Source organism: Neomonachus schauinslandi, chromosome 10 (genome assembly GCF_002201575.2).
Source record: "Neomonachus schauinslandi chromosome 10, ASM220157v2, whole genome shotgun sequence".
Lineage (NCBI taxonomy): Eukaryota > Metazoa > Chordata > Mammalia > Carnivora > Phocidae > Neomonachus > Neomonachus schauinslandi.
Window position 1 is genome coordinate 37744513 of NC_058412.1, and position 14322 is coordinate 37758834.

General features: G+C 42.7%; 1 protein-coding gene across 1 annotated transcript in view; it reads left to right on the top strand.

The window, feature by feature from the left end:
* Nucleotides 1-1144: 1144 nt before the first annotated feature.
* EIF2AK3 (eukaryotic translation initiation factor 2 alpha kinase 3) overlaps nt 1145-14322 on the top strand; it is a 68536-nt gene continuing 55358 nt past the window's right edge. The window contains exons 1-2 of the mRNA XM_021697346.1: nt 1145-1899; nt 13711-13840. Coding sequence (XP_021553021.1) covers nt 1592-1899; nt 13711-13840 — 438 coding nt within the window. The 5' untranslated portion in view covers nt 1145-1591. The remainder of the gene's footprint in view (nt 1900-13710; nt 13841-14322) is intronic.

Sequence of the window (14322 nt, forward strand, 5' to 3'; positions counted from 1 at the left end):
AAATGACGCCTAATGAGGGTTATGACCTGGCCTATGGGGCAGGAAAACCAGTGAAAAGTGTTTTGGCAGGGAAGGGTTACTGGGTTAAATATAGCTGATCAGATGAAGACAGAATTGTCTTTTTAGCAATGGCGGCCTCAGTGAGAGCAGTTTTGGTGGAATTGTGAGCTTGAAAGCCCGACTGTAGTGTGTTTGAGAGGGAGAGAAGAGGAATTGAAGACAAGGAGTTTAGAACACTGGAGAGTTTTGCTGTACTGAAGAGCAGGGAATGTGGTCAGGAGGTGGAGCAGGAAGTGGGGCTTTTTGTTTGTTTTGCTTTTGGACGGAAGAAATTAGAAAAAAAACTTCAGTTTTGATGAGGCAATAGCCTCCCAGCTAGCTTCCTCATCTTTGGTGTTACTCTTTTGAATACACTGCCGATGGACGCATTTTACCGTTTCATTTACCTGCTCAAAAATTTTCAGGGTCTAACTGTTGTATGAAAAGTTCCAATGCCTTAGTTGAACATTCAAATTTTCTGCAGTTTGGCCTTTTGCAGTTTTATCTTTTTTCGTCATAGCCCTATAGTGAGGTACAAAGCATGCCAGACCAGGGTCGGAAGACTTGGATAAAGTCACGGTGTGTGACTTTAGACAAGTGAGGGCAATGCACTGGGCCTGGGCTCCTTCTCCTTTGTAACGAGGAAGGGAGCGTGTCAGGTAGACTGGATCCTCTGGAGGTCACCGGCATCTCTAGCGGGCTGTAATTTCAGCACCAGCGTGGCCACAAGCAGGATACTCTCCTGAGCCCGCCCTGTCCCTTCCACTTCGGGGGACCACACCCCCTGTACCGTCACTTATTTTTCCTGCTTCGCTTTTGCCTTTCCAAAGACAGCAGGCTTTAGAAGAACCACAGTGGCAGCTCCTTTAAGGTCGGCCGCCTCCCCGCCACCAGGGACTCGCCTCCCACTCTTGCTTTCACTTGGGACCATCCACTTCCACAGTCAGAATCGGCCACGTATTAAGTGCCGCTTCCAACCAATCAAGAAGAAGTTACCTCAGACCTTTGGAGGGGCATCCACTTCTACCAATGATCTTCCAACTCTTCTCTAGCGCCTCATTTTTTGAGGGGCGAGGCCAATCGCAGCGATGGCCAATCCGCTCCGGGAAAATGTATTCCGGTACTGCGGCGCCTACCAATCAGGTGAGAGGATTGCGGAGAGGGGCGATTTTCATTGGTAACCGCGTCCGGAAGAGGGCCGGGCCTCGGGAGAGGGCAATACGATTTGATTGGCAGGCGTGAGGTTGACATCCGAAAGCCCATCTTCTCCAAGAGGACCAGCCTGGGTCTCCTGAGTGACGGTGGCCGCAGCCAATCAGGGGGGAGACGCGCGGAAAGTTTGTTCAATGGGCGATGACTGAGGGAGGCTGTCACTCAGGTGGCGGTGGCGGAGGCCGGGCTAAGACGTGGCTGGTGGAGCTCCGCTCGGCTGTCCAGACCGTCGGGGCGGCGGGTGCCTAGCGCGTCCTCGTCCTGGTCGGGCGCTTCCAGCAGCGGGAGAGGCAGGCGCCGGCGTCTGCACCTCCATGCCCGCACGCGGGGCAGGACGCTGATGGAGCGCGCCACCCGCCCGGGGCCGCTCGCGCGGGCGCTGCTGCTGCTGCTGCTGCTGCTGGGACTGGCGGCGGGCACGGTGGCCGCGGGGCGAGCCCCGGACCTCCCCGCGCCGAAGGCGGAGGCGGCGTTCGGCCTGGGCGCAGCGGCCGCTCCCACTTCTGCAGCGCGGGTGCCGGCGGCGGGGGCCGTGGCTACGGCCGAAGTGACCGTGGAGGACGCCGAAGCTGTGCCGGCGGCCGCTACGGAGCAGGAGCCGCGGGACCCGGAACCCGACGACGAGGCCGAGCTACGGCCGCGCGGCAGGTGAGGGGCGCAGGCTGAGCGCCGGGGCCGGCGACCCCGGAGGCCACTTGTTTACGGCACGTGTGCCACGGAGGATCGGAGGTCCGGGGTTCCCCCTCGGCTGTGGTCTCTCTCAGAGGATGGAGAACTGGTGACCCGGGAGCGAGCGCGGGGCCGTGCTCCCATCCCCCGGGCCAGCGACGGGCCTTTTCTCTGGTCCTTGTTCGCAGGCAAAAGCAGCATCCTCGAAGGTGTCTGGGGGATGATCAGAGAATGGAGCGCAGAGGTGGGAAAGAAACGTCACTTTCCCTCTTTTTTTGTTTTCGAACTTTATTCGCGCTGCAAGGACTCCCTCCCCTTTTTCTTCCATGAGTCATCCCATATCCCTGCTGGGTTGACAGCTGTTTGGGAAAAGAACTTTACAATGACATTTCTACATTTCCCTTTCAGCACAACCCTGTAGTGGCCCCTGGACCAGGGGTGAGGTCAGTATTTCTCGAACTGAGACCTGCAGAACATCTGCATCAGAATCACCTGGGGATGCTGGTTAACTGTACAGTTTTTAGGCTCTACCCCAGTTGTACTGAATTAGATTTTCTTGGGGCAAGAACCTGGAATCTGCAAGTTTAACAAGCACTCCAGGCAGGTCTTGAACACACTAAAGTTTAAGAGCTGCGGGTAGGTCTTGCATTTTGGCAGTTCTTTGATATTTAGAGGGCTTACCATACATAAACATTTAAAATAGGGTTGTCTTGGTTGATTTGCTTAGCCTCCTTAAAAATGTTACTGCAAGGTACAGGTTTTTAAATACTTTTCAAAACTTGGACACAAATGTAAGGTATTTTAATGGTAAAGTATTTTGCAGGCAGCTGATCTCAGCACAACTGGGGAGAAAGTGATGTCTCATCTAACAAATGGAGTGATAGAAGGAGCATTAGGCAAATTAAACCAGAGAGGGCTAGAATCTGGATTAGAAAGTATTGTAAGCTTATAATGTAGCTATTACTAGATCCTAACAAGTTAGATTTAATTTTCAGCTAAATATCAGAACCTTGATCTATATACTTGCAGACTACTAAAACTGGATAAGTACTAAAATTTTCTAGGCACTATATGAATGTTTATGTATAGATTTTTTTTTTAAATTTTATTTATTTATTTGACGGAGAGAGACGTAGCGAGAGCAGGAACACAGCACGGGGAGTGGGAGAGGAAGAAGCAGGCTTCCCGCAGAGCAGGGAGCCCGATGTGGGACTCGATCCCAGGACGCTGGGATCATGAACTGAGCCGAAGGCAGACGCTTAACGACTGAGCCACCCAGGCGCCCGATTTTTTTTTTTCCTTTAAGTAGCACATATTTGACAATATTTTCATAGATTTTGCTGATGGATTAATTTTCCTGGAAGAGTGTTTTTGTTTATCTTAAGTTTCTGAAGCACCTGCTCAAAGTAAGTTACTTGAAGTAAAGTGAGATGTTTCATTTTTCTTAGAGTACAGATCCACCACCGCAGGTACTTATTGGCACTTACAACCCACAGGATGCCCTGGGGTTAACAAAGGTTAGGCAGATAGTCCCTGTCTTCCAGGAGGAGGGTGTTGCCTAGCAGTGAGGATTGAATGAAGAGACCCATAATGATATTACAGAGCAGAAGCAGTGCAAATGAAGTGCCCTGACTGTCCCAAGGTTTTTATGGTGTTCAGTGGGTGGGGGTATGGGGGTGAAGTAGGTAAAAAGGTAAGAGAAGGCTGTGGCAGAATGAGTTGGTTTGTGAAATGTGAGTAGGATCATGATGAGCAGACACTTGGACTTGAGGAAACAGCAAGAGGCACAGAAGCTGGAAAGTATGTTTAGGGAACATTTTTGTTTGTATACCTGTGTGTGTGTGTGTGTGTCTGTCTGTCTGTGTGTACGAGGGAGATACAAACATGCACATGTGTGCTGGGCAGGGAGTTGTGGAAGATGAGGCTAGAACAATAGGCTGGGACCAGATTGTATATGTCGAGTCTAACACTAGTAGCATCTTCATCACCTGGGACGTGTTAGAAATCAGAATCTGGCACCACCCAGATCCACTGAAGGAGTATATGCATTTTGACAGGATTACCAGATGATTCCCATGCACGTGACAGTTTGAGAGTTATTGTTTCAGAAGTGTTGTGTAGGGTATCTTGAAAGCCAGGTCTGATTACAGTTTGTTGTTAAGTGGGTATAGCACAGAGGGGAGAGATTTGAGAGATTTGAGGCAGAATCTTGGTTCCTGGCAAATGAATTGATTCCTCCTGTGGTACCCCTGTCCACAGATTGAGATGGGATGGTCAGAAGATGGGAACACACATGGGAAAGTGGGGAAATTGAAGAGAGCAGGGAAGAAAAGGTAAAGGGCTTGTTGTTGGACATGGTGACTTGGAGGTGCAGGCAGTCCATCCAGAGGGAGAGATTTGGGAGGCAGGTAGAAATGATTGACTGTAGTTGGAGAGAGATCAGGGTAAAGAGGTGAAGGTGTGAGAAAGAGGAGGCTCAGAAGAAGACCTCAACAAATGCCTTATATTTTTGAGAAGATGAGCCAGCAGAGGAAACAGAAATCCAGCTGGCTGGAATGGAGGTGTAGGGTGAGGGCTGAGAACAATGAGGAGGAATTTGGTGGTGAGCGCATGTAAAGAATTTAAGTCAAACAGCAGAGAGTGCTCAGATTGCAAGACAGTAAGGATTCATCCTTTTAAAGCCCCACTCCCTCCTTCCGGCACTCTTCGGACTGACTTCTGACAGCAGGCAAGTTTATACATTCAGAGGAAGGAGCCTGTATAGACAGGTTGAAGAAGAAAGGAATAGAGGAGGGAGTGGAGGTAGTTGAAGAGGATCTCCTTGGCAAACAGGAGGATCACTTCCTTCTCAGAAAGAAGGAGAGTGAAAATAGAAGAGTTGGGCCTGGCAGAGAGTAAGTGATCTTTGGCTAACAGAATTCTCTAGGAAGAGATAGACCGTGTTTAGGGGTGTGCTAGGTAGCTTGAGATAGTGTGGAAAGTTTGAGAAGCCTTGGATAAGTAAATTGATTGAGTCAACAGAAGATCAATATGCAACGTTTATAAAACTTCTTCCTAAGTGCTCTTTAAAAAAGTGAAAAACCAGGGAATATCAGTGTTCCATAATAACAGACCAATATCCTGTTTGTTTAAAGGAGGAGGATTAGGGGAACAGATTTGAATTAACCAAGCGTTTATCACAAACAGCTGTGAAGAGCTATGGTACTTGCAAAACTTTTAAAAAGAGGGAGATGGGAAATTAAGGTCGCTATTTTTGCATGTTGTCTTTTGATGCCCAGGAAGCAATATGAGACTCTGGTTCATTTTTCTTCCCTTGATGGAGTTTTCATTGGTTTTATTCTAACTGCTTACTCTACATCTCAAGAACATGTGAATGAGTGAATAAACTTTTTTTCTTTAAAAAGTAGCTAAAATAAACTTGTTTTTCTGATAGCAGCCTTGTTAGTGCTTCTGTTAAACATTACATTTAGTTGAAATTTAAATGGGATGCTCGCTGAGGAAAGCTGGGAGGAAAGTTGCAATCTCGCCTCATTGCTAGATTTTGTGCACATTGGCATAGTTATGAGTTACCAGTTTCCTGACTCCAGCACAAATGGGCAAATTGCTAAGTGTTACTTGGGGTTTTGGGGATGGGATGGGCATCTTCATAGTGACGGCCTCTAATGACCTCAAGAGTTGTAAAGAACTAATTTTATCTTAACTGTCACACTAATTTGTAGCATATTTCTGCCTTCCTCCGCTGCCTCTAATTCCCCGCTAACAACAGTATTACTAAGTTGGATGTTAATCTGTGGTGCTTCTTTAATTTGTCACCTGTAAACTGAATTCTTTGTATTTAATGAGATAACATGAAAATATTTTGCAAATGTGAGATGATTTCATTTTTTATTTCTCTCTCCTGTCTATCCTTTCACAAACTGATTGGATGTGAATCGTGGTACAGAATCTGGTCATCCTCAGATTTTCAGATTCATAATTAAGCTTTTTTTTTTTCCCTGCTAATATACCTATTGAATAATAGAATCTCAGCATACAGTGTTGAAAAGGAACTCAGTCATCTGGTCCCAACACTGCTCACTTTTCTGACACCAGACTTTTAAAGTTAACTAGAAATCATATTTAAAGAAGAATTTATGCATAACTTTCAAGGCAAGTTGTAAGCCAAAATAAACATACTTTAAGCAAGTAATGAATTATCCTTCCTGTCTACAATTGTCTTTTTCGTTTAGTTGACACCTGGGCTCTAGATATGATATGTGAGAGAATTGAGGAAACTGTTCTTTATTTGAACTCCGAAGCCTTACACACTTGGGCATTTTGCAGAAAAGGTCTGGGTCTTCATCAGCTGCTGTGAGCTGTAGCTCCAACATGCCTCTTCATTTCCTAAATACTGCCTGAGAACTCCATCTGATTTTTTCCTCTGTTTGTAAGAGAGAAGTTCCTGAACATTTTTACTACAAAATATTTTAAAATACAAAGAGGAGAACTTGTAAGTTACAGAACTAAATGTGAGGGGGGAAATTAATTTTATTTTTTATTTTTTCACCCTGTTCTGTTTGTAAATGACCATTTTGATTAAAAATGTTTCCTAGAACAAAGTAGAAAAAGTGTGTCCAAAAATGTTTTAATCTGATAAAGGATATATGTCACTCATGTCTATAACATTGAAAACTTAAATGGTATTTCTTTAAGTTGTAGCTGATATGTCAAAGTTATAAAATATAGTTGGTAATTTTTGACATGTTTGTTTTGATTTGGGGCAGGGCTAGTCTTGTGATATGTTTAAATAAAGGAAGTTTGATTTGAAGATTTGCTTAGTAGGTGAGGACTAAGAAGTATAGTCCAATTAGTACTAGTTTGGTTTTGAACAAGAACATATGCTTTCTTGAATAAGAGCATGTGTTTAGGTGGAGGATTCTTGGCTACATCAAAAAGCAGATTTAAGGGGCGCCTGGGTGGCTCAGTCGTTAGGCGTCTGCCTTCGGCTCAGGTCATGATCCCAGGGTCCTGGGATCGAGCCCGCATCGGGCTCCCTGGTCCGCGGGAAGCCTGCTTCTCCCTCTCCCACTCCCCCTGCTTGTGTTCCCTCTCTCTCTGTGTCTCTCTCTGTCAAATAAATAAATAAAAAATCTTTAAAAAAAAAAAAAAAGCAGATTTAACCAAATCACATTTTTAATTTTGTAGAGTTTTTCCTCTCCTCCCCTCTCCCCAAAGAAAGAAAATGTGCAATTTAAAAATAAGCAGTTGTTAATGTAGAAACTGTTCACTCAATACAGTGTTCTCCTGTCACCTGCTTCTCTCTCACATGGGAAATTTCTACAGGTGGTAAGCCTCCTTTAGAATTATTGTATGAAAGAATTCAGCATCTACTTCTCAGACTCTGATAAACTTAATTGTAAATAGGCAGGTATTCTGGGTGACTTAAGTGAGAGCAAACAGTTTTTTAAAATAGGATCTTCATTGGCATAAGGTTATTTCTGCTCAGTTGAGGGCAAATCAGAGCAGTAACAGGATAAATGGCATCTTGATGAGATTTCTGGAATGAATAAAAGCTGCACATTATAGTAATATAGTAGTTGCTACTTAATGAAAACGTACTGTTAACAGAATGATTGAGTTTAAAAACCTAAATTCATGCTTCTGTCCAAAACCTCTTACTTAGTGCATGACTGAGGCAAGTCACATATTTTCACATCTTTCTCAGCTTCTGTTTTGTTTTTGTTTTATATGTACCATAGTGTCTGCCCTACTAAGGTGTTTCATTCAACAAACATTTATTGCATTTCACGAGTAGATAAATGGGCAGCTGAGCTAGCCCTTGAGCCCCAAGTCTGACAGGGAGATCATTGTGTTAAAGAATTAACTACACTAGAATGGATAGTGAGTGACATAGGAGTAGTTTGAGAGTAAAGACAATGGAAGTATCGAGTGAGTCCTTGAATGTCAAGTGTCAAGGCGGGTCTAGGCTGCAGAGCCCAGAGCAGTGATTCCCAAGCCAGGGCTCCTGGACATCTATGGATCTGCAAAGGTAAAAATGGGGATCCATGAGATTGTCAGTATTTTTAAATAACTGAATGGAATTGGATATCCAATGAGGAGAAGGCTAATTAAACAGTCAAGTTTCCTGACTTTGAACTAGAATTGTATCAAACTTAATATAGTAATCTTAGCTATATCTTTTCAGAAATCTTCAGTATTTTGATTGGTATTAAATATTTCCTCTAAAAATGGGGGAGTTCATTAGAAATAATGTTTATGGGGCAAATGAAATAATTTAAGATGTGAGATAATAAATTAAATGGAACTTTGTTGAAAAGTTAAGAAACGTGTGGGGGGGGGTGGGTGGGTGTGGGTGTGGCAGTGGGGTGGGGGATTATGCCTGATTATGAAAGGTTCTGTGTGCTATACGAAGCAGTGTGGCCTTTATTCTGTGAGCACAGGAAGCTTCAGAAGTTTATCAGATCTCTATTATAGAAACAAAACTGTTGGAACTGCAGAGGGGACAGAGACCTGAGGCAGGAAAATATGTCAGAAAGGATTTTGAAGGTGTTCTGATGAGAAGTGAGAATTGGTTCTAGGACAAGGGCAGTGGTAATGAAGAAGAAGGAAAAGATTCAAAAGCTTCAGAAATAGAATCAATAGTAACTGACTGTTGTCTAAATGTAGAGCGTGAAGGAGAAGGTAGACTTGTTGTCTGATGCAAATGTTAAGTGACAGGGTAGATGGAAAAGGATGTGGGAGAGGAGATTTATCTGAACACACTGGGGGTAACAAGCATGCCCTGCTGAAAATGCAGAACTAGAGCAGGGAGAGAGACAGTGGACTGTAAACACCGAATAGGTTTGGGAGCTGTCATGTTACAGGTAAAGTCAAAGCTGTGGGCATTGGCTGAAGCCAGAACTCCATGGCCTGCTTCCTGGAGATTGAGAGCACTAGGAATTATGGGGTGAAGGGAAGTGGCCTTGTAGAAGCCGGGGAAAGAAGAAGGTCCAGAATGAGGAGCCGGCCACTTTTTCAGCGCTGCTGCGGGACAGACTTGATGAGGAGAATAGATCTGGCAGGAGGAGATCGTTGAAAACCTTCTTGAGAATAACTTCGAAGAATTGGGTCATGCGTAAGAGAACAGCGCTTGCTGTTGAATCATCCAAACAAATGCCTCTGTAAACTAGAGCAAGGTGTAAGTGAGAGATAGGAGTTTCTAAAGAGTTTATTGGCAGAGTTGGCCAATAGGCCTTCTTCATCCAGGTAATAGATTATTTTTTTACTCTAAGGAAACAGCCCTTTGAGCTAAGTCAGTATTTGCCAACCTGGTCTTATTGCAAGACTCAACTGGGGTATTGTCAAGCTCTAGCTCCCAAGCCCCTTATGGGGATGGGACCCATGAATGTTTACTGGCTTTTAACAAGCACTCCAGATAATTTTTATGATCAGGCAAGTTTGAGTTATGCTGACCCAGGGAAGTAGTCATGTCTTACCTGTGAGAAAGCAAGTGGAATGAAGCTGTGAGCAGAACAAGTGCAGAGTCATGGGGATGTGAACACAGGTCTGACTTCAGAGCTCCAGTTCTTAAAAAGAAAAAAAAAAAATGCTCCAGTTCTTTCCACTGGAAATGCTGCCTCTGCAGTCCCTTCAATTCTTGAATAAGTAAAGGGCTTTTCATCTTGTTCATAGAAACCTGAAAATAGAGCGAATGGATTGTGGGGAGATAAAATGGCCTTATAGTCTCCCTTTTTGGGGAGGGGGGATTCATTTTTCATCTCTGATTGGTGTTTGTTCTAAACACTTATTGCTGTCCTCTGTTTATCCCTGCATTTAGCATTATCTATCTGCTTGATGCTTTTCTCAATTAGTATGTCCATGAGCATCTCTCTCTTAGAATGTGATTAGACGTAATAGTCTAAATTGTAGCATCTCTTTTGTGCCCTGTAGTGCTGCTCAATTTCAGCCACAGCAGAAGGGGTACTTCCGTCCAGAAACATGCTTGGGAAGGAGCCCACAGTGAATATTATAGCTAGCTTGTAGCAGACAAGAAAGTGAAGAGTTTTTTTGTTTTGTTTTGTTTTGTTTTTTTAAATGCCTGACAGAGTTATAGGGGATTTACTGTTTTTCCCATTAAAAGGGTTAAAATAATTAAGGGTACCCCATTCAAATCTAAAAACCAGATTACATTAAGTATCAAAAGCAGTTAAGAGAATAATATACTTAATTATTCCTGCCCACATGTTTGTATTTCTTTTAATTATTACTCAAATTTACACTTATTCTCTAGATATTGTACAAAATCTGAAACTATCTTGTTTAAAAAAACAGAATCCTTGACTCAGTTAAATGCACCCTATATGATAAGTTGTCAGTGAAAGAATAGTTAAACATTAAACTCCAAGTGACTTATTAAAATGTGTTTTTATATACACATAAGACACATATGCATGTTTTATTGTTGGGTTTTTCTTTGTTTTGAAGATGAGACCTAGAGTTTTACCATTCTCTGCATACCTCTAGCCCAAATACCTACATACTCAAAAAATTACAGGTTGTTTTTTTTTTTATAAGTAGAACGTCTAGGGTGAAAAACAATGTTCATTCTGAATTAAAAACAAAAAATAGTATCTCAAGTGTTGCAGGGGTCTACTTAATTTTTCATGGGTTAACACTGCTTGCTTATACTAAGTTTTGTTCCAATTAGAGTAATTTTCATTTAGCCATTTATTTGTGGTTAATAATTACCAAACAGAATAATTAGACATTTCTATAATGGTACTAGGAAAGAGTTAACTTGGCTCTGAACCTTCGATCATTAACTTAATTAGATTCTGTTGCTTTTATTTGTAAATTGGCACATCTAAGATATGAATTTTTTATACCCTTCATTATAAAATAACTTTCTCCCACACAGTATCTGTCTTCTCCCCTAGTTCCTGATACATCTCTTTAGAAAGCAGAGTAATGTGTGGGGAGGGGAGTTGAGTTGTTCCTTTTCTTTTGGTTAGTTATCTAAAATTACTAGAGTTTGTTATGTGTCAAAAATCTTTATTTTCACAAATTAGACTAAGAGTTACCATTTGAAAAATTCAAAATTAGAATTAGTGTATAGTTTGGGAACTAAATTAACAATTGTATTTATTCACTTGATAAATTTATTCATTTGATAAACAATTAAGTTCTTTGAAAGGTTTCAAATGAGTTTATTGAACTGCTTTGTCTTGGTCAACTTACAGCTTCACTATGAATTTGTATACCTTGTACTGCAAATGAAATAGAAAAGATAAAAGTTGTATTTCATAATCTCAAAGTGGAACATAAATATGTGTACTTGGAATTTGCATGGTCTTTGAAGCAGACCAATATACCTAACAAATTCATAGAACAACTGTATAACACATTCTTTCATTCAAGAAATATTTATTGAGGGCCTGTTATATATTTGGGAGGATATGTTCCAGGCAGAAGGAACAATAGCTGCAGAGGCCCTGAGGGAAAATCATGATGTGTTTGAAAAATTGGAGAATTCATTCTACCATATAAGTCTAGTAGGCAGTTAGGTATATAAGTCCAGAGTTCAGGGAGAGATACAAATTTGAGAGTTGCCAGCATATAGATGGTATTTTAAGCTATGAGACTGGATGAGACCATCAAAAAAAAGTACATGTAAGTAGAGAACACTTTGAGAGATAGAAGAGATGAGGAAGAACCAGAAAATGAAACTGAGAAAGAGTAGCCTACAACTAAGGAAAAAAAAAAATTCATGTGTCCTGGAAGCCACATGAAGAGTGTGTCTCATGAAGGGCAGGAGATGTCACTGGTCAGGTGCTGCTAGAAGGTCAAGTGAACTGGGACCTGACCATGGGATTTTTCTTTTTTTTTTTTTTTTTTTTTTTTTAAAGATTTTATTTATTTATTTATTAGAGAGCAAGCGAGAGAGAAACAGCATGAGAGGGGAGAGGGTCAGTGGGAGAAGCAGGCTCCCCGCTGAGCCGGGAGCCCGATGTGGGACTCGATCCCAGGACTCCAGGATCATGACCTGAGCCGAAGGCAGTCGCTTAACCAACTGAGCCACCCAGGCGCCCCATGGGATTTTTCAATAGGAAGGTCGTCGATGACCCCAACAAGAACCTTTCAAGTGAAGTGGCAGAGACAACATCTTGATTAGAAATAGTTCAAGACAGAAGAAGGGGAAAGGATTTGGAGACAGAATGTATAAGAACTCTTTCAAGGAGTTTTGATCCAGAGGCAGGCAGAGTGGATTAGAAGCTTAGAGGGGGTAGAATGGCTCATTTTGTTTAACTGGTTTGGTTTTTAGGTTGGGGGAAATAATAGCAGGTGTGAACGGTGAGAGGAATGCTCTGGTAGAGGGGGAATAATTGATGTGAGAGCAAGAGGAGAAATGTGAGGACTGGCAGAAAGGGATCTGTTGTCTAAGCAGAAGTGTTGGTAGTGCATGGGACCATGAACAATTCACCTGCAGTAATAGGAGGGAAGGTAGAATTCACGGTCCAGGTGGTGATAAAGAGAGGCATGATGGTGGGATTTCTTTTGATTATCCCTGAGATGAATGAGCTTGGAGGAGCTTGTGTTGGAAGTTGAGGAGAAAGGAGAAATAACATAGTTTAACCTAGGCAGTGAGTGAGTAGATAGACCAGGGAAGTATGCCGTGATGGTGGAGCATCATTAATAGCTTTTTTCACATTGGTGGTCATGATTAAAGTGAGTCCAGTCAGCATGATTATGTTTTTCTTTGGTCACATTCAACTGCACAGAAGCGAGAGTGAGAAAATGCAGAGCATTGGATTTAACTAGGGTTGGAGTTCTGCTAGGCACTTGTGATGTGTGAGGGGCCAGGAAGTACACAAAATGAAGGATTATGGGATTTAAACTCAATAAGAAAAAAATGAGGGCCTAATGTTGGTGAAGCTTAGGGTAAAAGTGACAGGATCAATGGCTTGTATGCTCAGGTGGGGTCAGAGATTAGTGGGAGTGAGGGAAGCAAAGGAAATGAGCCAGAAAGGGGTTGGTGGCAGGGGCTGGAATGCTTGAGATTTCAGTGGGGCGGGGGAGTTGTGGTGATTGGTAATGCCAAGGGCTAGGATCTCACCATGGCAGTGGATGAGGCAGGGTAAACAGATAATGAAAACCCAAAGAACGTGTTAATAGTGACAGTTAAACCAGGAGCTGAAATCCTCAAGGAGTGAGGCTAGTGACCCAAGGGTCAGTAGCCAATTACTAGGAGGGGTAGTGGGTGGAGCAATCTGATCCTGAGGATTTTTAGAGAGGAGAGAAAGAAAGTAGTCAGGAAACGGCAATGGGGTGCAAGGAGCACCCCCACCCTGTTACGGGGCCCAGTGGTTAAGGGTTTTGGAGCAAAGAATTCTCTGCTTCAGAAGTGATGGTCTCAGGAAGAGCCAGGTTTCTACTCAAGCAAGAAGACAAGTAGACATTCAGGGAATACTGTGTTTCAGGGTTAAGGCTTTCAGGGATTTGGGAAGGGAAGAAGAGGACGGCACTGGGAATGTTGAATTCCATGTGGGGATTACAGTGTGAGAATGAGGGGTGACCTAGGAGTCTGGGGCTTTTCATAAGTGACATAAACAGATAAAAGGCAAATTGCAATGGTCTTGGTGGGCTTTAGCCAGATAGAGATAACAAGACTGCAAGTCTTGTGAGGAGGTGGGCCCTCCTCCCCCAGCAGACAGAGGTCTGGGGATGGCCTGGTTTTCTTCCCAGTGTATGCAGTAAGTGCCCGATATTGTAAATACTTTTTAAACTTTGTCTAATTAATTTTTAAATTTATAGATCATTAGTGATTATCAGCACTTTAGATGGGCGAATTGCTGCCTTGGATCCTGAGAATCATGGTAAAAAACAGTGGGATTTGGACGTGGGATCCGGTTCCTTGGTTTCATCCAGCCTCAGCAAACCAGAGGTAAGAATTTTCTATTAAATGTTGATTGGAAACAGCTATAATGAACAATTGCTGATACTAGTAGTATGTATTTGCTTATAGAGCTGGGGCTCAGAGCCCGATGGCCTAGGTGCGAGGCCTGTCTGCCTTTTACGAACTATGTCCCCTTCCAGCAACTACTTAACTTTTCTGTTCCTCAGTTCCCCTCCTTTAAAACGAGTGGCTAATGTCACCTACTTCTTAGGATTGTTTTGAACATTAAATGAGTTCATCGTATACATGAGTAACTGAGAATACTATCTGCTGTATCAATACAATATAGCTCATTATCTAAGCTATAACATGATCATCATTTCTTCCCCCTTATTATTATCACAAGGTGCCTAGGTATAAAAAAACAAATATAGTAACTTAATAGTTTGAAATATATACTGCAAAATCCTATAAATTATTCCCTGCATTTTCCCTCAAGCATACATCCTAATTGTAAACATGAAATTTTC